The sequence below is a fragment of the Danio rerio genome, chromosome 1 (assembly GCF_049306965.1).
Source record: "Danio rerio strain Tuebingen ecotype United States chromosome 1, GRCz12tu, whole genome shotgun sequence".
Taxonomy (NCBI): Eukaryota; Metazoa; Chordata; class Actinopteri; order Cypriniformes; family Danionidae; genus Danio; species Danio rerio.
In genome coordinates this window covers 57,825,381-57,849,000 of record NC_133176.1, presented here as the reverse complement: position 1 = coordinate 57,849,000, position 23,620 = coordinate 57,825,381, and the positions used below count along the sequence as shown (strand labels likewise).

The 23,620-nt window shown below is 39.2% G+C and overlaps 1 protein-coding gene across 3 annotated transcripts in view; it reads left to right on the top strand.

The window, feature by feature from the left end:
* pkd1a (polycystic kidney disease 1a) overlaps window positions 1-23,620 on the top strand; it is a 179,627-nt gene that overhangs the window by 85,134 nt on the left and 70,873 nt on the right. For all 3 annotated transcript variants that reach the window (XM_073906194.1, XM_073906196.1, XM_021477406.3), the window contains 9 exons: window positions 485-759; window positions 2,331-2,618; window positions 4,638-5,114; window positions 7,130-7,261; window positions 7,482-7,657; window positions 12,271-12,389; window positions 13,642-17,288; window positions 19,187-19,339; window positions 21,601-21,741. In XM_073906194.1, the coding sequence (XP_073762295.1) occupies window positions 485-759; window positions 2,331-2,618; window positions 4,638-5,114; window positions 7,130-7,261; window positions 7,482-7,657; window positions 12,271-12,389; window positions 13,642-17,288; window positions 19,187-19,339; window positions 21,601-21,741 (5,408 nt within the window). The remainder of the gene's footprint in view (window positions 1-484; window positions 760-2,330; window positions 2,619-4,637; window positions 5,115-7,129; window positions 7,262-7,481; window positions 7,658-12,270; window positions 12,390-13,641; window positions 17,289-19,186; window positions 19,340-21,600; window positions 21,742-23,620) is intronic.

The window sequence follows — 23,620 nt, the reverse complement described above, 5'->3', positions numbered from 1 at the left end:
AGTTTTACACACACACAAATACCCAAACACACAATGCTACCAGATACACACAAACACACACATAGACACACATACATACTTACACAATTACATACTTCTGCCAGGTACACACACACACAGACACAGACACAGATACACATACACACACTGCTGCGAAGTGCACACACATATACAAAAATACACACGCACACACTGCTGCCAGGTACCCACACACACATGCTGCTCCCAGGTATACACAAACACACACGTATACATAAATAGACATACACACACTGCTGCCAAGTGCACACACATATCACATGTCAGATACACACAAACACACACATACTGTATGCACACGAACACACACACACAAACACACACTCCTGCCAGGTACACACACACACACCCACACACAAATACACATACACACGATTGCTTTTCTCAGGCTGTATGTTCTTCTGTTGTGTTTGTGTGTGTGTGTGATGTGCTGCTGTATTTTCAGCTTGCGGTGAGCTCTGCGCCCCCATCAGCGTCTGCCAGGCTCCAGATGAGTGGATGAACAGCACTGAAGCTCCAGCGGCTCCAGGGTGTCCAGCAGAGCGCCACTTCTGCCCCTTCTCTGAACGCTGTGTTTCTCTGTCCAGCCCCTGTCCCAGCAGCGCTTGCTTCAACTGCTCCGGGGTCAGTCCTCCGCCCGCGGGCACACAATACCCAGAGTACAGCCTGCTGGACGAGGTGCTGATCTCACTGCCAGCCGGACCAGCAGCCAGCGTCCTGGTGAGTCAGAAACACAACTAAACTAAACTAAACTAAACTAAACTCTAAACTAATCTCTAAATTAAATTAAACTAAACTAAACTAAACTAAACTTAACTATAAACTAAACTAAACACAACTAAACTTAACTATAAACTAAACTAAACTAAACTAAACAAAGCTAAACTAAACTAAACTAAACTAAACTCTAAACTAATCTCTAAATTAAATTAAACTAAACTAAACTAAACTTAACTATAAACTAAACTAAACACAACTAAACTTAACTATAAACTAAACTAAACTAAACAAAGCTAAGCTAAAATAAAATAAAATAAATTATTAAATAAAATAAAATATAAAATAAAATACACAATAAAGCAAATTATAAAATAAAATATAATATAAAATAATAAATGAAATAAGATATAATTTAAAATAAATTACAATAAAATATAAAATAAAAAAAGAAATGATAAAATAAAATAAAATATATAGGATAAAATAAAATAAAATTTAAATTATAAAATAGAATAAAATACAAAATAAATTATGAAATAAAATATAAAATAAAATTATAAATAACAAAAAATAATAAATAAAATAAATATAATATAAAATTAAATAAATTATATAAAATAAAATACCATAAAATACAAAATTAAATTAAAAAATAAAACAAAATCAAATTAAATAAAAAAATAAAAATAAAATAAAAAACTATTAAATTAAAAATATTAAATGATTTAAAACAATAAAAATAATAATAATATATAAAAAAAATTACAATGATAAAATAAAAATAAAAATTTTAATGAAATAAAATAAAAAATAAAATAAAGGCGATGCACTAGCAGAGTGGGTAGCGATGTCACCTCACATCAAGAAGGTCGCTGGTTTAAGCCCCTGCTGGGTCAGTTGGCATTCCAGAGTCTTAGTCAAATATCAGCCAAGAGGTCAGAAGGCAGGCAGCAGACAACGTAAATAAACAAAGCACAGGATCAAAAACAAGGCAAGAAAAATGCATCGTAATGTCACACAGTTAAACAAGACTCTAACAAGGGTCTAATCAATGAAGACTTGGAGCAGGTGTGTGTGTGTGTGATGCATGACTGGATATTCTAGTCCATATACCGGCAGATTTGTAGTTCTATAGTGGGGATCTGTAAGTGTACCAGCAATCTGTAAGGATTAGATCCGCTGGTGATTGTGACGATATGACGTTATATTCGTTTTTAATACTGTGGAATATATGGATCAGAGATGAGACCTCCTGTTTTAAAATTTATATTAAATATTTTTTTTACATATTTATTGAAATTTTTACAGTTTTTATTAAGGATTTTAATAGTACAAACAGAAAATCAGACAAACAAACAAGCAAACAAACAAACCCCAAGCGCTGCTAATTAAATAAAAACGTACAAATATATCCGCTTAACAAAAAAAACAATCAAAACAATATAAATAAATGATTGTTTATTTATTTTATTATGATATTATGTGTCTAAAACAATAAAAGTGCAACCACAGCCTTCATGGACATGACAAGAGCACGGATCTCATTCAGCTCTCTGCCTGCTTTCCCTCAGGTCCAGGAGGAGGTTCAGGACCTGCTGGTATCCCCCGGTGATATCATCGCCCTGCAGCATGACGCTGGACCCTCGGGACTCCTGCAGTGCTCCCCAGACCCTTCATCCCCCTGGAGCCAAAGTCTGCTCATCCAGAACCGCTCACACTGGTGGGACGCCAACGAGACGCTGCAGGCTGACGTGGAGGGGGTCTGGGAGGAGGGTGTGCTGTGCCAGATCCGGGTGTTGTATGTGGGACAGAACCAGACGGGTCTGCAGGGTCCGTTTCTCCGCTCTGGACTCCCGCAGGTTGGTTTACGATGGTGTCAAATTGTCTTGTTGTGATATTGCTCAGTAAGGCATAGTAAATTCACACTACAACTAACTCTCAGCACCAAAGCGACAATCGGCCGTTTATTTCAACGTAGAGCAAGCTACTTTCGGCCACCTCCGTCTAGCAAGAGACAGCGATCGTTGGCGACCAGGTTGGCCTGTCGAGCAACGCAACAAAGTTGAGAATGCTTCAAATTTATGCAAATGAAAAGCAACTTTCTTGGGGGACAGCCAATAGGAGCACCAGGAGAGCTCACGTGATCCTCTCTCTGCCTGCTCATAGGCTGGTTGTATTCTCCATGCTGTAGACCTACACAGATCACCACGAGCGACAGACAGCTACAAAGTCGCTGCTAGTGTGAATGAGGCGTAAACAATCTGTTTCCTGTTTTCAAAATAAAAGCCCCACATACATAGTAAGTTAAATATAAACTTTTAAATAACTAAGTGAGGAAAAGGAAACGTTGCTTATCAAACATAGCCTGAGGCGTGCATATTAATGATCCCAGCACAACAAATCTGTGTGTTTTGGCTAGTGATTTGCTGATGAAGCTGCTTGGTCATGTCTGGATTATGTTGAGTCTGACCTAAAGTAGATGCAAATGATGAGGACGTGCCCCGGGAGTCACGCAACAGTCTGCTTTGTGTTCCGATTTAGTTCACTGGGGTTTTACACTTGTGGAATTTACACAAGAAGGAGGAAACAATGCTGTCTGAGGTCATAGATCTATACACTAGATTTCGCTTACGGACCCTGAGCATGCGTCAATATCGCCGCCACATTGGTACAGTGCTCCCAGGACAAGAGTCATTTAACTGCACTAGTCAAGACAGTATTACTATGCTAGACTTTAGCGCTGTCTACGGGTTTAGTAATAAGCAAAAAAAAAAACAAAGCACAAAGGCAGAACATTTCATAGGTAAGATTAAATAGTTTACGTTTTTTTATGTTATGATCTTTTGTGCCAAACAGGTCACGTTTTTGATGATAATACAGTCTCTTACTGCATTCACCATAAGGCAAAGTAGCACCAACTCGCACTAAACACTCGGCTCATGCTAGTTTTGTTGAATAAAATCAGCAAACAATACAAAAGAAATATGACAACGAGATGCTGCGCTGCCAGAAACGTGTATTATTCATAACAGAGATTCATTCACAAACGAACCGCTCCCTCCGCCAGTATGAGAAGTGAAAGCAGGAGAGGAGGTGTGATTCAGGACATGATTAGATCAAATTGACCTGGCACGGCGGATAGTACATTTCCATACACACAAACACAAGCTTTTTGTCAGGAATGCCTGTGCGATCACTGATCCATCAACTTAGAAAAGTGATGTAAAATTATAATTTTCGTAATAAAAAAATAAAATTGCATACTGACCTCCAGGAAAACTCATAATCATAGATATATGTGTATATGTGTATATCTCTGGCTCTGGATGGCCACAGTCTTCCACTGTAGCTTGGTCCCGCATTCATTTCAAAGGAGCGCTACCCTGTACTAAAATGGCGGCTCTACTGATGCATTCCTTCCAATAGACAACAACAGGATAGGCGACATCTAATGTATATATCTATAGTCTGAGGCTATGTGTGTGTGTGTATTAACTAATGTTTACCATTGCAACAATATTGGACAGTGTTAATGTACAACAGCCCTATCAATTGTGACATAATTTTTAATTATGTATTTTATTATGTGTTTTAATTAAGTATTATAGCATGCCCAGATTAACATTTGAAAATGTTTGAACTATTAAGCTAATTAACCAATAAAATCTCCAAGCATTTGACGCTGTACTGAACAACACCACTGCAAATACAATTCTTAATTCAATCAATTAAATTCTGAATATTCTTAAAAATCACTCTAAAGGTTTAAATAATCAATAATTATTTACAGTATTTTGAAGAGCCCACAATAACGTCATTGTGCATGTTTATTACCACAATATATTGAATTATTGATATATATATATGTCTTCCCACAGGTTGGAGATTACAGTTTAGAAGTGACGTCCAACGATGAGGATTTTCCCGTCACTGCATCCTGCCCGATTCAAGTCATCCCGCCACTGACGCCAACTGTAATCCATCCGACAAATCACAACAACACTGTGTACTTCCTGCCCAATCAGACGTGGGTTCTCATTAAAGTGCGCTCTCAGCACAGTGCTCTGATTGGCTGTCAGGGCAACAATCTGACTGTGGCATTTGAAAGGGCGTGTCCTCAGAGTCTGCTGTCGAAGGTGGCCGAGTGCAGGCAGTCCGACCCATTCAATGACACCATGTTTGCCTGGGTTGACCTGCAGGCTGGATCTACGCCAGGACAGACCACCGTTGTGCTTCATGTCAAGAGTGAAGTCACTGAGGCCTATCTGCAGATTCAGGCCAGAGTTCAAGAGCCACTGCGAGGACTGCTCATACAACCACATCCTGCGCACAGAGTCCTGATGGAGTCCGTAGTGGTAAGTGACATCTGTCCTGATGAATAAATGTGTAAGCATGGTGGTTTTGGGGTGGTTTAGACTGGTTTCTTGGTCTGAGAAGTGCTCATAATAGACAAGATAACCAAATTGGCTTGGTTTAAACCATTTTCACTCTGCTGGGCTAGTTTTCTAGCCTAAGAAGTCCTCATGGTAGTTTAGATAACCAGATAAGCCTGGTTTAAACCATTTGTGAGCCTTTTGGGGCTGATTTTCTTGCCCAGGAACTGTTCGTAGTAGACTCGATAACCAGATTAGCTTGGTTTAAACCATTTGTGACCCTTTTTGGCTGGTTTCCTAGCCTGAGAAGGGCTCATAGTAGACTAGATAACCAAATTAGCTTGGTTTAAACCATTTGTGAGCCTTTTGAGCTGGTTTCCTAGCCTGAGAAGTGATCATAGTAGTCTAGATAGCCAGATTAGCCTGGTTTAAACCATTTGTGAGCCTTTTTGGGCTGATTTTCTTGCCCAATAAGTGTTCGTTTTAGACTCAATAACCAAATTAGCTTCGGTTTAAACAATCTGTGACCCTTTTAAGCTGGTTTCCTAGCCTGAGAAGTGCTCAAAGTTGACAAGATAGCCAAATTAGCTTGGCTTAAACTATTTATGAGCCTTTTGGGCTGGTTTCCCTTCCCGAGAAGTGCTCGTAGTAGATTTGATAACCAGATTAGCTTGGTTTAAACAATTTGTGAGCCTTTTGAGCTGGTTTTCTAGCCTGAGAAGTGCTCATAGTAGACAAGATAACCAAATTAGCTTGGCTTAAACAATTTGTGGCCCTTTTGGGTTGGTTTCCTAGCCTGTGAATTGCTCTAAGTAGACCACATAACCAAGTTTGGTTGGTTTAAGCCAGGGATCACCAATCCTGGTCCTGAAGGGCCGGTGTCCCTGCAGGGTTTAGCTCCATCTTGCCTTAACACACCTGCCTATATGTTTAACGTATACCTTGTAAGACCTTGATTTACTTGTTTAGGTGTGTTTGATTAGGGTTGGAGCTAAAATCTGCAGGACACCGGCCCTCCAGGAACAAGTTTGGTGGCCACTGGTTTAAGCCATTTTGTTTAGGGTTTGTTAACTTGTAAACATCTAAAGTCCATTTACTAGGTAAAACGAGGTGGATTTAGCTGATTTCCTACTTTGATATAATAGAGTAAAAAGTTACCTTCTAATTATTTATTTTTTAAAGCCTATATATTGCTTATTACAAAAAAGCCCAAACTTAACAGAACACTGTTTTCTAAAATGTATGAATTTAATATTTGTATTGTTATTAATAATGCCACAGTAACGGGAAATGTTTTGTTGTAGATTTGAGTGTGAGCATTGGTTGTTTTGATGGTTTTAGTTTGGTTCGATTTATTCTGGTTTTCTAGAACGAGAAGTTCCTAAAATCTGTCTGAAATCATCAAAGCTGACCTGATAAGCACCTCTGCCTGCTGTAAATCACTTTCAACGTGACCTTTAAACATCCACTTTACAAGGAGGCTCTTTTTATTGCTTATATTTTACAAACCAGATGGCTTTTTTAAACTGATCTCTTAAGCTCTGACCTCTTTTCAAGCTGTCTTAAACTATCAGTGCAGACCATATAACCACTTTAGTCCGGTTTAAACCACTTTTTACCTTCTTAACATTTGGGGTCTCATTTATAAAACTTTGCAACATAAAAGTGAACATACACCTGAATCATTTTATATGATTTAAAGGGGCTTTAGTTAAGTCAATATTTAAGTTAAATATATTTATTAGAGTTCACTTACAGCTCTGCTCATCCACCAATCAAGCTAGTTATTTCCCCTTTGTGTGATGTGGTACAAAATGGGTGAAAACATGCATACGTCACATTTATAAATGACACCCCTGATATCCAAGGGCAATTTATTTATCATTGTGTCTGTGAGACAGAAGTTTTTCCTCTGTTCATTATTCACCATGTCTCTTTTATGGCCTCAACCTTCCTCTTTAATGGTCTTGTTATTTGCTGTCCGTCTTGTGTTTCAGTGCTACACGCCGTCTGTGGAAGCAGGAACAGACCCTTCGTTCAGGTGGACAGTGGATGATAAACCACACTTCACGTACTACAACAGCATGCTAAATATTATCTACCAGAACGCAGCGGTGTACAAGCTCACGGTGACTGCTTTTCATTTAACTCTTGTCCTAGAATTCTATACACTGATTGCCTTTGGGGTCAGAATGACCCGCATTCACTAAACCTCTAAAATATAACAGAGACAGTGTTCATAAAAGTGAAAGCAGGCTATTCTTAAAGTACAAATTAAATCAAACTAACCATATGGTTTTGTTAGCTCACATTGCTAGTTTTCGGCTGACCCGCAACTTGTTTTACTAGGTGACGGCGATGAACCAGGTCAGCATGCTGACTGAAGACTTCAACGTGACGGTGGACCGTATGAACCCCATGACTGACCCGACCGTACACGGAGTCCCCAAAATAGTGCAACAGGGTTCACTACTGAACCTCACTGCGTTTATCACGATAGACACAGCGGTGGACGTCACCTTCTGGTACGTTCTGTGATGGTTTATTAAAGATTGACGTGTAAAGATTCTTCCATCATCATGATTCATAGGTCATTGTGATGCTTGCGAGTTTGTTGGCTTGAATGAAATTTGAAATTTATAATCTGCTTTTATTTTAGCCAATATAACACAAATAAAACTTTCTCCTGAGGAAAAAAATACTACAGAAAATACTGTGGAAAAAATTATTTGAGAAATATTTGAAGAAGACAAAAGTAATAATTTAATAATATTTTTTTTAATCATTTTTGACTTAAATGATTTTCATTAGTATATTTTCAGTAATATTTGATTAAACAGTCTTTCTTAAATACTCTAATATAGTTACATTTTATTATATAGTAATAAACTATTTGCATTTAGTAATACTGCATTTACAGTCAATCCCGAAATTCTTCATTCCCCTGGAAAATTGCGACTTATAGTGTTTGTTTATATGTAAGTTGTAACATTAGGATGCTATACAGTGGAGTTTGTTGCTTATTGAAAGCTTAGTCAGACAGGCAACAGTCAAACAGGAACAAACATTAGCATAAGGGGTAATCCAGAGAGTAGTTGAGGTCATAGGCGAAGAAGTGTAGGCGGCAAACAGCATAAACAAGAAGCAAGACAAGGATCAAAAGCCACGGCAGGACAAGATGAGGATAACACATTGTAATGCTACGTGATAACAAGACTCTTCAAATAGTGAATGTGAATGAGGTGTCTTTATAGTTCTAGTAATCAGTCTATAATGGAGAGAACTGGAACTGGTGTGTGTGAGGTGCATGTTGGGATTTGTAGTTCTTATTAGTGGGACATTTGTAGTCTGGGTTTTCCAGTGATCTGCAAGGCCTAGATCAATGGTGATCGTGACATAAATAAAAGCTGATTTTTTTTCCTTCTTGAACATTGTCTTATTATCTTTTTAGAGAAGCCTGTGTTATTTCCAGTCCAAAAAAACTTGTCGGTTGAATAAAAAAAGTAACTTTAAGTTAGAATTTGCCAGGGGAATTAATAATTTTGGGCATTTAGTAATATGGTATAATGCACTATAGTTAATTCAGCAATTTAATGTTTCTTATTGTCATTAAAAACAGACAAAGCAATAATATTATTCAATAATAATACATATTGAATAGATTTGAGCCATATAGTATAGTGTAGTATACACTACTTGACAAAAGTATTGTCTGCGATCCCAGCTGTATAAGCAACAAATAATAACCTGACTTCTAGTTGATCATCTGGTGAACAGCATCCCAATCATCACAAATACTGCAGAAGACCTACTGGAACCAGCATGGACCCAAAACTCTCACAGAAATCAGTCAAGTTTGGTGAAGGAAACATCATGGTTACATTTAGTTTGTGTATTAAGTTACAAGCTTTGTTGTGGATGGCAACATCAACAGCCAGAGGTGTTAAGACATTTGTGCTGCCCATTACATTACAAACCACAGGAAAGGGCAAATTCTTCAGCAGGTTAGCGCTCCTTCTCATACTTCAGCCTCCACATCAAAGCTCCTGAAAGCAAAGAAGGTCAAGGTGCTCCAAGATTGGCCAGCCCAGTCACCAGATATGAACATTATTGAGCATGTATGGGATAAGATGAAGGAGGAGGCATTGAAGATGAATCCAAAGAATCTTGATGAACTCTGGGAGTCCTGCAAGAACACTTTCTTTGCCATTACAGATGACTTTATTAAGTGATTAGAGTCATTGCAGAGATGTATGGATGCAGTCCTCCAAGCTCATGATGGAGTCAGACACAATATTCAGTCAGTTTCCACTGCAGCATGATGTTAAGTGATAAGACTTTGATCTAAGCATAGTCAGAGCTTACTGTCTTAATGAAATAATTAAAAATTAAGGCATGAACGTATTTTATTTTGGTAAAATAAGTGTAATCTAGAGGCCTTTGCCTTTCACATAAGCCACTTCTGATACCAAATCAGAAGTCATTATCTGTTGTTCCTAAAACTTGGATAGGCGACAAGACTTTTGTCAGGTTTGTTTTTGCCATTAAAAATGGACAAAGCAATAATGATAATAATAACAAACATTGGCTTGATTTGAGCCTCAGCATTGGTATGCATTAAAAGTAAACCCGCAATTACAGTCTAAATCAGTTCCTGATGGATAAAATCATGCATTTTTCCCCCTCGCCGAATACCACATTACTCTTTCAAATGTCTCATTATGGAAGTGAAATGAGTTGCCGAATGCTCTCTCTTTTTCTTGGAGAGTCGCTTTCAATGTACACAAACTCCCGGGCCCGCTCTCATTTAATGGCACTTTCCTCTAGATTTACAGTTTGTGGTTTGCACTCAGAATGCTGACGAGGATTTTTCCCTTAGAAACTTTCCACTCCATCCCCCAGTTGCCTGCCGCGCGCCACTGCAGATGTCTGCTGGCATGCTTTATTTATTTATTTATTTCATGTATATCTCTATTCCTCGTCATAGTCCTGCAGGGCGGTTTTCTTCCCTGCTCTTTTATCTGGGCGTCTCTGGAGTTCAGTGGAGCGTTTGTTCAGTCAATCGCGCTCCTTGATTCTCCTTTGGGTTCCTCTTGCGCTGAGCAGGTGTGGGTAAGATGGAGCGGGAAATGATTCAGCAGCAGATCCACTTCGCTCTCCCGCGGCCGTGAGTCAGACAGATTTGCAAGAAGGTGCCTTTATTCTCTCCGGCTAAAAATATCTTCAAAAACAGACCCGCCACCTTGCTGTTGCGAAATCCCAGAAGGCACCAGAAGTTGTCTTTTCATCGCCAGCTTTTAAAGCCATCACCAAGCCAGAGTTAACTTTCTTAAATGCATGCACCGGGTTTTAATGCGCACAGTGAACTCTCTTTGGTTTGTTTTGGGGTTTTTTAAAGCACATTTGTAAGCATAATGGTTTTAAAATCCAATTTCTAAAAGCTGATTTCTATTGTTTTTGGCAGGATGACAAGTGCATAATACTTTGTGAAGTTTGAACTAATTTTATTATTCAATTTATGATTCACCAATCAAACGATTCCTAAGCCACTATTTATACCCTAGGCTCCATATAACAGCCATCTTTATTTGAAGAATCCCCCCTTCCACCCCTACTCCTCCTCCTTTGCTAGATGGGTGGCACGGTTGGCCCAGTGGTTAGCACTGTTGCCTCACAGCAAGAACGTCACCGGTTCTAGTCCTTACAAAGCCTGCCAATTCTGTGCCGATTTTACAAGTTCTCCTCGTGCTCACGTGGGTTTCCCCCAGGTTCCCCTTTTTCCTCTCACAGTCTAAAAACCTGCTACTTAAGTTAATTGACTAATCCAAATTGGCGCAATAGACATCCTCTTAGTAAGTAGTTATCAAATCTTTTGTTCAAACTCGGTCTTGGAGGGCCGGTGTCCTGCAAAGTTTTGGTACAACCCAATCAGACACACCTGGGCTAGCTAATCAAGCTCTTACTAGGCTTTCTAGAAACATCTTTGCTGGTGTGTTTAGGCAAGTTGGAGCTTAAATCTGCAGGACACCGGCCCTCCAGAACCAAGTTTGGACAGGACACCCCTGTCTTAAGAGCAATCACTATCTGTTCATTAGCTAGGGAAGTTCTCGAGATCTACCTGAGCTCAACCTCCACCCCGCAAGCTAGAGGGAGCCCTGGGCACGAGGATCTTATGTGCTCAGGGCTCTCTCCAGGGACAGCATGCCAAACAAGCTTTATAATCAATCATCAGCTAAGTGTGAACTCTTGAAATTAGCTATTTATTAGATACTATTCAGCAGCCGGCAGTAGCTCTCTTCAATCTCACTTGGTTGCCCACTGAAGCTAGGCATGGTAGACCACATGGGAAAGCTTGGTTGTTGCTGGAAGTGGTGGGTGGTAGCGAGACCAGCAGGGTGCGCTCAACCTGCGGTTTTGTGTCAGTCCTAACGCCCCAGGATATTGACGGGGATCTTATACTGCTCAGTCAGTCAGTAAAGCGATGACACAAATTTATCATTTCACGACCTTCAGAGTGACCCGAAGGTCCCTTCTGAGTGGATAGTAGGAAAAAAAGGATATCAGACCTCATTTTCAAGTAGGTTAAGGGAAATAACTCTGATTACCTAACATTTTCTTTCCCAAAAAGGTTACATAGGCTAAAGCAGGGAAGTGTCCCCACTGTAAACCGCTTTGAGTGTCCAGAAAACACTATATAAATATAAGGAATTATTATTATTATTATCACTTGGTAAATATTTTAAAAAGAATACAAATTTTACAGGAACCTAAGAGACTTAAGTAGTAAAATGGGTTGTTCATTTCATGTTAAGTCTCACTATAAAACATAATTTGATAGAGTGTGAAATTTCTATCAAAAAAAAGGAAGAATTTAAAAAAGGAAGAAAAAGGAAAAGGAAGAATTTAAAGTAAACTTTTATACATCGAACAAAAAATCATATATATATATATATACAGTAATACAGTAGGTTGACAGCAAGTAAAGTGAGACAGAGAGATAATTTGATTGGAAAAGGGCTACGAGCCGGGATTCAAACTCGGGACACTCCATATGTCGCACCATATGTTGGCGCACTAACCACTGGGCTACCAGGTTTAATGTATTATTGTTTTTTTTTTTTTTTGTTACGTTTTGCAGGTGGTGGTTTGGGGACGGAGGAAATCGTACTCATCAGTTTAAGTCACCGTATGATGATAACCCCTCTACTAACATGGTGGGGATTCGTGACCATGTGGAGTACATTTATGCACAGCCAGGTAAAAAAATTAATGAGGCAAATGTTAAAAAATTCACAATGTTCTCATTTGTTTTACTTGTATATTTTATGTGTTTGCTAGTTGTAAGTAATTTTGATAGAAACTAAATAAAGAGTCCAGTGGCTCTTGAGATCAAAATAAGGAAAAATGTACTTGAGTCTGGTGTATTTTCACAGCGACTAAGAAGTAAATGATGGTTTTAAGAAAAGCTGCCCCAAAAAAAATTTTAAAAACCAGTTAAAAAATCATCAATTTCCCGCTAATATTTGAGCCTTAGGGTGCTTTCACACCTAGACTTTTGTTTCGGAACCTGTCTCGTTTGCACAGATAGTACGGTTTGGCAAATATGAATCCAGCAATCGTGCTTGGATCCGCGCTAAAACAATCACTCGGAGACCGGCTGAATGAAGTGGTCTCGGTATATAGCCCGGCTATATCACAGTGTTTTATGGATATGTAATAGACATATGGCTATAAGAAGAGAGAATTATGAGTGGTGCGGAGGTCATTCCAGACATCCCAAGTCTCCCGGAAGTTCCGGGAGTCTCCCGCGAATGCACAGAGACTCCTGGTTTTTCAAATACATCACGCACCCTTCTCATACCACCCCGCCCCATCCCTCCTTGCTCTTCAGAAACCCCCGACAGCTGAGCGGGTATCTGCAAAATAAAGCTTGATATTCGGACCAATGTGAGGAGAGTTTACTCACACGTGACTTGTTTTAGCTATTTTGGTCCGTTTAGGAACTTTGCCATGTGAAAGCGAACCACACCAATAACAAAGAGCAACAATGTAACAATTTTAAACCCTGTTTCAGAACAAATGAATCAATTCATAGGTGTGAAAGCACCCGTATTCTATAAGGCAAGGGTTTTCAATATCGGCTCTGGAGGTCCAGTATTCTGCAGAAACCCCAATCGGACAAACCTGGGCTGGCTAATCAAGCTTATACTAGGCTTTCTAGAAACTTCCTTGCTGGTGTGTTGAGGCAAGTTATATCTAAAGTCTGCAGGACACCAGACCTCCAGGGCCGAGTTTGAGTTACCTTCAGAGCCAATCACAGTCATATCTGTTGAACAGCTCTCGAATGTTACTGGGTAAGTAACAATTGGTGCAGAAGTCGATACTTTTGACAACCGTAGTACTGGAGCATCTCTAGTTATATTTTACTTCCATTTTTTATTTTAGTTTCAGATTTATTCAGTCGAATCTAATAAAATTAATTTAAAATTTGTTCTACCTTTTTTTGCAGGGGAGTACACCCTACTGTTGTCCACGTCCAACCGCTATGAGAACAAGACATGCAAAGTTGATGTATATGTCTTCAGCATTCTGACGAGTGTGCAAATCGAGGTTTACCCGCCGCTCCTGCGTGCCGAAAAACCAGCTGACTTTGAGGCCCACCCTCTTCCTTCTCCATATGGCATCATATACACCTGGAATTTTGGGGACAATTCGAGTATACAGCAGGGACGGGAACGCAGGGTTCCTCACGCATACACTCACAGTGGTATCTACAACATCTGTGTGAATGTGAACAACAGCATTAGCTCAACAGACACATGCGCTAACATTATTGTCTATGAGGATATTAAGGGCTTGGAAGTAATGTCCTCTGCTCCCACAGAACACAACACACCTACTGTTATCAGAGCTAGTCTGGAAGCTGGCAATAACGTAACTTGGAGCTTTGACATGGGTGATGGAAAGGTGCACAAGAGTGTTGAACCCCAGATTAAATACAAGTATAGGGAAGATGGAAACTACACTGTCAATGTCACCGCAGAGAACGCAGTGAGCTCTCAGTGGCTGACCATACCCGTTGAGGTGTTTGTTCTACAAGTGTTATCGCTAGAACCTACCGGGTGCATTGAAGAAAACAAAATAGTCAGCTTTCATGTGTTTGTGTCTGGGAATGCTTCAGGACATCAGTATGTGTGGAGTTTTGGAGATGGGAGCCCCAATGAGACTCAGTATGGGACGCCGCTGATTACCCACTCGTATGTTAATAGTGGTGATTACAATCTGTCACTTCTTGTGTCAAGTGACGCCAACAAGGCCCATTTTTACACAAGGATCTGCGTCCAACCTAAAGTTACAGTAGTGTCTGTGACCCCTTTGAGGACACATGTCAGACTTGGTGAAGAGAGTAGATTTACAGTAGCTGCTGTTCCTGAATTCAATTACACATACTTGTGGGACTTTGGAGTTGTGGACTCGGGAGGTCCAGTTCGAGGTGGTAAGGAGATGACATATACCTTCAATAGTGCTGGGGAATACCAAGTAACAGTTACTGTACAGAACAACATCTCCTCTATCAATGCCTCAGTTTCCATTGAGATACAGCAATCAGTTGGACTTTTGTTAATCAGCCATAATGGAGACAAAGGAAACCATCTTTCTTTACACCAAGAGTACAATTTCAAAGCGTCCTCAGATTCGATGAATGCTGTCTACATTTGGGACTTTGGAGATGGGACTCAATGTAATGGGAAAATTGTGTCACATTCTTACAATTCTTCAGGCAGGTTCAGCATCAGTGTCATAGGGAAGAATGAAGTGAGCAAGACCAAAAATGAGACTTCTGTTGTGGTCCTGGCACCAATCACGAGACTGTCTATAAATGCCAGCCTTGTCAATGTACCATTGAATGCTTCTGTGCACTTCGAGGCACAACTCGACCAAGGAGATGATGTACGATACTCTTGGATTCTTTGTGACCGGTGCAAGTCCATCCAAGGCACTCACACCATGTTCTACACATTTCTATCTGTCGGGACCTTCAATGTCATTGTTACCGCAGAGAATGCTATCAGCATGGCTCAGTCCAGCATTTTCATCTTTGTGCAGCGTGAGTTGGAAGGCTTGCAGATAGTGGCCGATGACCTTATTGAAGGATGCTGTTTTGCAACAAATCGTATCCTTCACTTACAAGCCTCATTAAAAGAAGGCACCAACATGACCTTCACCTGGAACCTTCTGAGAGAACATGAGAACCATGACAACCTCACAGGCAAGACCATAGAGCTCAATTTTTCCACACCAGGTCCTTGTGAGGTCATTCTTAAGGCGACCAACTTGCTTGGCCAGCTGTCTGTGAATAAAACGATTGAGTTTCTAGATCCTGTGCAGGATCTGGTGCTTGAGTCCTTACCAAACCCTGCTGCTGTAAACGCCATGACAAATATGACAGTATCTGTAAATTCTGGGACCAATCTCCATTATAAATGGTGGGCAGATGGTGATCTGTTGGAGTCTGACATGCCCTCCATCTTGCATCGATTCAGAAGTGCTGGTTTGAAGCTGGTTAAAGTAGAGGTTTCCAATAAAGTCAACTCTGAAGTGGTGTCAAAATGGATCAGCATTCAAGAACCGATCTCAGGACTGACTTTCATCGCAAAAAATGTTACAGAGAATTTTGTAGCCACTGGGGACAATGTTTCCATGCGTGGAGACACTCAAATGGGGACCAACATTTCATGGATGTGGCTATTGCCAGATAGCACTAAATCGAACCAACGTGCCATCTCATACATCTTTCACACTCCAGGACTTTTCACTGTAGCTTTGAATGCCACTAATGACGTGAGCGGAGAAATGTACTTGCGGGATTTTACAGTTCAAGATCGCATCCAGGGTCTGGAACTCAAGGCAAGCAAACAAATTGCTGCCGTTGGTGAAAATGTTGAGTTCACCATATCAGTCTCATCTGGAACTTCCGTCAGCTTTATCCTGAGCATTAGTGGAGATGCAACCGTCGTACTAAACAATCTAACATACGTCCACCAGTTCACCAGTGTTGCCAAGTACTATGTCAACCTTACTGCCTACAACCACGTGAGTTCAGAACGAAGGACCCTTCACATTGAAGTGATGGAGCCTGTGACCAAGCTGACTATACTAGACTGCTGTGATGCTGCTATACCTGTGGGAGTTCCTAGGTCTTACGTAGCATCCACACCAACACGTGAGCCACTGACCATCCTTTGGACCTTTGACCTTCATCATGGTTTCAAGATTTCTCGGGTTGGCAAGTCTATGACATATGCCCCAGAGCAGCCAGGCAATCTGACCATATTCCTGAGAGCGTTCAATTCTCTGAATGGTCTAAATGTAACTAAGGTTATACAAGTTCAGAGCATTATCAGATCAGCATTGTTGGATGCTCAACCTAGTGACACTTTTGTAAACAAGACTGTTAACTTCCATGTAGGCATAACCCCTGCTTCAACTCCAGCTACATATCAGTGGGACTTTGGGGATGGTACTTCTGGCACTATCACCACTGCACCTTTTCATAATCATGTCTACTTGATTCCTGGACACTATGTAGTGCGAGTCAATGTAAGTAACCTGGTGAGCTGGGTTACAGCACAGATTGAGGTCAACATCTCAGTCTTAAAGTGCGATGAACCAGAGGTGCAGATCATTCAAGCTCCACGACTTGCCATCTGGCGGCATCAACCAACTTTGGTAGAAGCCAGTGTGAATCTGAAAGGTTGTGTCCTCTATGGTGTAGAGTACCTTTGGGAGATCCTCACCTCCCCTCGCTGTCAGGATGATGACAAGAAAGGTCCACCACCGTCTAAGATTCAACTCCCTCCAGAAGTCAATGTTCGAAGGCTCCAACTTTCAGTGCCCAAGATTTCGATTCCCGCTGGGAACTACACTCTAGTTTTTTCTCTGTCCTACGAAGGGGTGCCACTGCGGAAAGCAGCATGTCTTCAGCTTTCGGTCATGTCTAAAAAGTTAGTGCCCATCATTGAAGGTGGCACCTACCGTGTGTGGTCTAAAACTCACGATTTGGATCTAAGCGCAGAACAATCCTATGATCCCAACCTGGACCCGGAGAACCAGGTACCACTCAGCTACCACTGGGAATGTGTGAGCACCTCAAAGGTAATCATTACTTATATGTCAAATATATCTACAAATAAACAATTTTCTTCTTTCTCACTGTTGGTATGAGTAGATGTAGGCCAATCCTGCTTTTTCAGAAGGTCACTTTCCTGCCTTGAAGTTTTTAGAGATCCTAAAGAACTTGATTAGGTGTTTTATGTGTCAAACAGCAGGTCATATAGTATTTAAAGTGTCCTAATATTGTTCTGGAGTCCCCTACAACAGGTTTAAATGCATCTAAAACGTCCGTCTAATTTAGGCTGTGAAATACCAGTAGGTTTAATAGCAAATGTGGCTGCTTAAGATGCTTACATTTTTAATCTGGAAAAAAGCTTGAGTTGTTGACTGTTCATTTAAACCTCAAATGACTTATTAAGCCAAACAATCTCCGGAAAAATGTTGAGTTTTTTTTCCCATAAATGTTTAATGTGAATTGAACGTTATGGCTGAACCGTTTGAGTGTTTGTCAGTAAAACAAGTGATCAAATGCTTTGTTCACTTGTCTTGTATCCATGCTTGAGGGTTTGATTCACAAAACTTTTACCATAGATGTGAACGTGTGATATTGAGTATGTGAGCGGCGTATAGTATCAGAGGCTTGAAAACGCTCAGAGCAACCCTGAAAGATAAAATATGTCAAGTATGAGCCACAGAAGTGGATGTTTGGGTGGTGTATACTCGAGATCAGTTACATAACTAGCAGCGGATAAACTCAGCATTCCTCCGAGTTCTCCCGGCCTATCAGAATCACTGCCAGAGGGGAGCAGAAATTCCTGCCTTTTATTAAAACGTTCCATCACTGACAGCAAATCAGAGGAATATTATATCAGGTAAAATGGAATATGGCCTTAAAATAGCACTCGCGTCACATTAAAAATGTATGAATGTCATTGCATTGCTGTGTAAATCTAAGTGTTGTTTATTTTGGTATAAAAGCAAGTGCATTTTTTGAAACCGCGTGCTCCGCGTTTCCCCCACAGTCCAAAGACATGCGGTACAGGTGAATTGGGTAGGCTAAATTGTATGTAGCGTATGAGTGTGTTTGTGAATGAGTGTGTGGATATTTCCCAGGGATGGGTTGGGGCTAGAAGGGCATCCACTGCGTAAAAACGTGCTGGATGAGTTGGCGGTTCATTCCGCTGTGGTAAACCCCGGATTAATAAAGAGACTAAGCCAACAAGAAAATGAATGAATGAATGAATGAATATTTTGTTTATATATATATATATATATATATATATATATATATATATATATATATATAYACACACACACACACACACACACACAMAWATATATATATATATATATATATATATATATATATATATATATATATATATATGTATGTATGTATGTATGTATGTGTATATATATATATATATATATAAACAAAATATTCATTCATTCATTCATTTTCTTGTTGGCTTAGTCCCTGTATTAATCCGGGGTTTGCCACAGCGGAATGAACCGCCAACTCATATATGTATGTATGTGTATATATATATACATAAATTAAATTTTAGATTTTTTAATTAATTTTATTATTAAATATTATTAAATTAAATTATTAAATTTATTATTTATTAGTTGTGTTGTGTTAAAACATAAGCAAAACATTATAATTATTAGGGACAAAAGGGATTGACAGATTTATTACCAACTTTTTTGTAGTTTTAATGCATATTTATAATTTTGTATTCTTTTAATGTTCTTGACACTTATTTTTCAGCTATAAATTTCATTCTAAGGCAAATATAAAGTGATTAAAACATGTTTTTGTTTGTCGTTGAGCAGGTGGCATATGGTTGTCTTGTATATCCTGTGGTAAATAAGTGAGCCCATTTATTACCATCTGCTGTGTTCTGCTTAAACTGTGTTTTCATGCCTCCCCACAGGGTCCTGATCACTGCTCCACTTTGCATTTTGGCTTGGGTCCGAGCGACCCGGTTCTGGGAATCTCTGGTTCTGAACTGGAGGTTGACGTTGAATATACTTTCCGCCTGACTGTCAGCAAAGATGGCATGGCCCCCGAATCCACCACCCAAACGGTAGATAATGCCAATTTTTCCACACCTGATGTGTTTGTATTAGCATTTAATACATTCCTAATTATTAGCAGGTTGGTGTATTTATATAAAGGGATGATTATCTGCACATTGCGCTGTCGTTATTTTCCACATCACTCAATTGAAATTAAAATATAACCTTATTGTGCACTAAATACCTTTGTGTATTCAGAAAACACCCACAATTGTTTCTGCGGATAGCTGAGTCGTATGTAAATAAAGTCGTTGCTATTCTCTTCAGTGCAAACGCACCTTTTTTCTATGCAAATTATGGAACACCAATCATTTACATTTAAAACCTCAAATGTCTTGAATGCTGCAGTTAGGATCGTGCTGTTGCCGCCCTATTGAAAGCTGGCGGGAAACTGAATTTGGCTTTTCTAGTGATTATGAGCATAGTGAATCATCAAAAGCACATCCTCCACCAACTCGCTTCTCTAAACTGTGACATGCAAATAGTGTTTTTGTGCTTTTCGCCTAATATGCATACCTTAAATAGTGAAGCGTGAGCTAAAACAATTGAGTGTATGCAAATAAAGGAAAGTTATGAGCATTCATTATTCATTGTTAGTGAATTCTCGCTATTTCGTTCTGCTGTGCTCAAATTAGTCACTATTAGTAATCTAAACTACTCATTCTTATTCAGCATGCGCTCTGTTTAGCTATAATTAACCGACTTGAACAGGTGAAAAGTCGTTTTTGCATAATGTAAAATATAATCTTGCTTTTTACCTTCTGACCTTTGCATTTTTAGCTACATCTGATAGCTTAATATCAGTATTAGTCAGTATTCAATATTAGTATATGAAGCTATGGAGTTTTTTTTAATCCTTAAAACAGTTTGGTATGTTTATTGTATTTAAAAAATCTGATTTTTATTTAAACATTTATTTAAAATGGAATAAATACACAAATATTATCGTTTGTTATCTTGTTATTATTATAATTCTTTTCCAGAAGATGACAGTTTGTCAAAATGTTTATTTGTTTGTTGTTATTGTAAATCAGAACATATGTATTGTGTTAAAAATATTTTAAATATGTAAAAAAAAAAATTATATATATATATATATATATATATATATATATATATATATATATATATATATATATATATATATATATATATATTTATTTATTTTTTTTTTTTTTTTTTTACATATTTAAAATATTTTTATTTAAATATTTATTTATTTATTTATACAACTATTCTGTCTGGTTCTTAAATCTGATTGGTTGATATATTTAAGTAATATCAGCACCCATACAGCCTCTTTACCCTTTATGTATGACTCCGCCCACATACAGCCAGCAAAAAGCAGACACTACAGATCTACAGTTTAAAAGATGCTTGCTCAGCTGTTTAACTGACAGCTTATGATTTGAATCCAACGCGGAAGAAAGTAGTTCCTCATACAAAAGTGTTTTTGAGACTCTCCATGTTTGATTTTGTTTTTATATACACAATTATGCCGTCAAACTGTTGTATAAACGCGATATCACACGAGTGGCAGTGCAATATGGCTGTATATCGGCAATGGTGGGAGGCGTGCAAAAACCCTTTTGTATGAGGAACTACTTTCTTCCGGATTCAAATCATAAGCTGACAGTTATACAGCTGAGCAAGCATCTTTTAAACTGTAGATCTGTAGTGTCTGCTTTTTGCTGACTGTATGTGGGCGGAGTAATACACAAAGGGTTAAGAGGCTGTAGGAGTTCTGATATTGCAGAATATCGCACGGCTATCAGCCAATCAGATTTGAGAACCAGACAGAACTGTTGTATATAATATAATATAATATAATATAATATAATATAATATAATATAATATAATATAATATAATATAATATAATATAATATAATATAATATTTTACATTTGGTATCATATTTCCAACTTCAAGTGGTCTCTAATTGAGTATATTTCCTTATACTCACTGGACTGCCTTGACATGATGAACGTTAAAGGGAATATTTCATGTGATTTGACTTTGAAGGTCTGATTGCTTTAGGGATCCTGATTAAAAGGGTGGCGTGTCACGAACTCAATCATTACAATCCTTTTATTTCTCTCAGTAGTCAAACAAAATTCAGGATTGGTGTGTGTGCGATCAGCTCAGGGAGATCAGACACCAATGTTGTGTAAATATGAATCAATTAAACAAACGAGGAAAGTTTTAAATCTATCTCTCTTGCGTGGTCAAACAGAAAATAACACTGAATTCATTTGCTTCTTCTCACAGGTGTGTGTGCAGAGCGGTCGCATCCCGATGGTTTCTCTGAAGTGTGTGTCGTGTAAAGCTCAGTCTCGCTATGAGATCAGTCAGAGTTCCTACGTTTATTTGGCCGGCCACTGCAGCAACTGCCAAAGCTCACACAGAGGGGTGAGAACAACACTTAACATACTTTGTACATTCATATTTTTGTTTTTGAGGCTCCTACAACAGGTTTACATCCATCCAAATTCTAACGACTCTTTGCTTACCATATGTATAAACTGCAGAATCAGCTTGTTTCTTCACAGTGTCTGGAACTGTTCGTTCAAGGATACAGTCTCTCTAGGCCCCACTCTTCTGAGAGCCTACTTTGTTCTGATTGGTCAGATGGCTCTACTCTGCAAATGTTCACTATCATATCAGGGGTGTATGATACTTATCTTAATTGTTATTTCAATGATAAGTAATCTCACAATATTGAGTATTCAGTTACATAGAAAAGTAAAACATGGTTGAAAATTCACTGCTCCATGTGGAAATCAGACATGTTAAAGTCAGTACTTTAAGTTTGACATCATGTTTCGGGGTTTTGTTTATTGATTTAAAAGTTTATTTATGTCTGTAATGATGTTGTGTGCACATCTAGTAAATTGTCACAGAAAACAATTTTAAGCACTAATGAGGGTGTCAGTCAATCTAATTGCTTTATGAAAATGTTCTAGTTTAACTCTCATCTGCTGTTCAAAACTAGCCTAGAGCATCATCTGCTGTTCAAAACTGCCTAGAGCATCATCTGCTGTTCAAAACTGCCTAGAGCATCATCTGCTGTTCAAAACTGCCTAGAGCATCATCTGCTGTACAAAACTGCCTAGAGCACCATCTGCTGTTTAAAACTGCCTAGAGCATCATCTGCTGTACAAAACTTCCTAGAGCGTCATCTGCTGTTTAAAACTGCCTAGAGCATCATCTGCTGTTCAAAACTTCCTAGAGCGTCATCTGCTGTTCAAAACTGCCTAGAGCATCATCTGGTGTTCAAAACTGCCTAGAGCACCATCTGCTGTTCAAAACTGCCTAGAGCATCATCTGCTGTACAAAACTGCCTAGAGCACCATCTGCTGTTTAAAACTGCCTAGAGCATCATCTGCTGTACAAAACTTCCTAGAGCGTCATCTGCTGTTTAAAACTGCCTAGAGCATCATCTGCTGTTCAAAACTTCCTAGAGCGTCATCTGCTGTTCAAAACTGCCTAGAGCATCATCTGGTGTTCAAAACTGCCTAGAGCACCATCTGCTGTTCAAAACTGCCTAGAGCATCATCTGGTGTTCAAAACTAACCTGGAGCACCATCTCCTGTTCAAAACAAGCCTAGAGCATCATCTGCTGTTCAAAATTAGCATAGAGCGCCTGTTCATTACTAACCTAGAGCATCATCTGCTGTTCAAACTAGCATTGAGCGCCTGTTCATTACTAACCTCGAGCACCATCTGCTGTTCAAAACTAGCCTAAAGCGCCATCTGCTGTTCATAACTAGCCTAGATTGCCATCTACTGTTTAAAACTAGCCTGGACCACCATCTGTTGTTCAAAACAAGCTAAGAGCGCCATCTGCTGTTCAAAACTAACCTAAAGCGCCATCTGCTGTTCAAAACTAGCTTAGAGCGCCATATGCTGTTTAAAACTAGCCTAGATTGCCATCTACTGTTTAAAACTAGCCAGGACCACCATCTGTTGTTCAAAACAAGCTAAGAGCGCCATCTGCTTTTTAAAACAAGCCTAGAGCGCCATCTGCTGTTAAAAAACTAGCCTGGAGAGCCATCTGCTGTTCAAAACTAACTTACAGCGCCATCTGCTGTTCAAAACTAGCTTAGAGCGCCATCTGCTGTTCAAAACTAGCTTAGAGCGCCATCTGCTGTTCAAAACTAGCCTAGAGCGCCATCTGCTGTTCAAAACTGGCTTAGAACGCCATCTGCTGTTCAAAACTTGTTTAGAGCGACACCTGCTGTTCAAAACTAGCCTAGAGCGACATCTGCTGTTAAAACTAGCTTAGAGC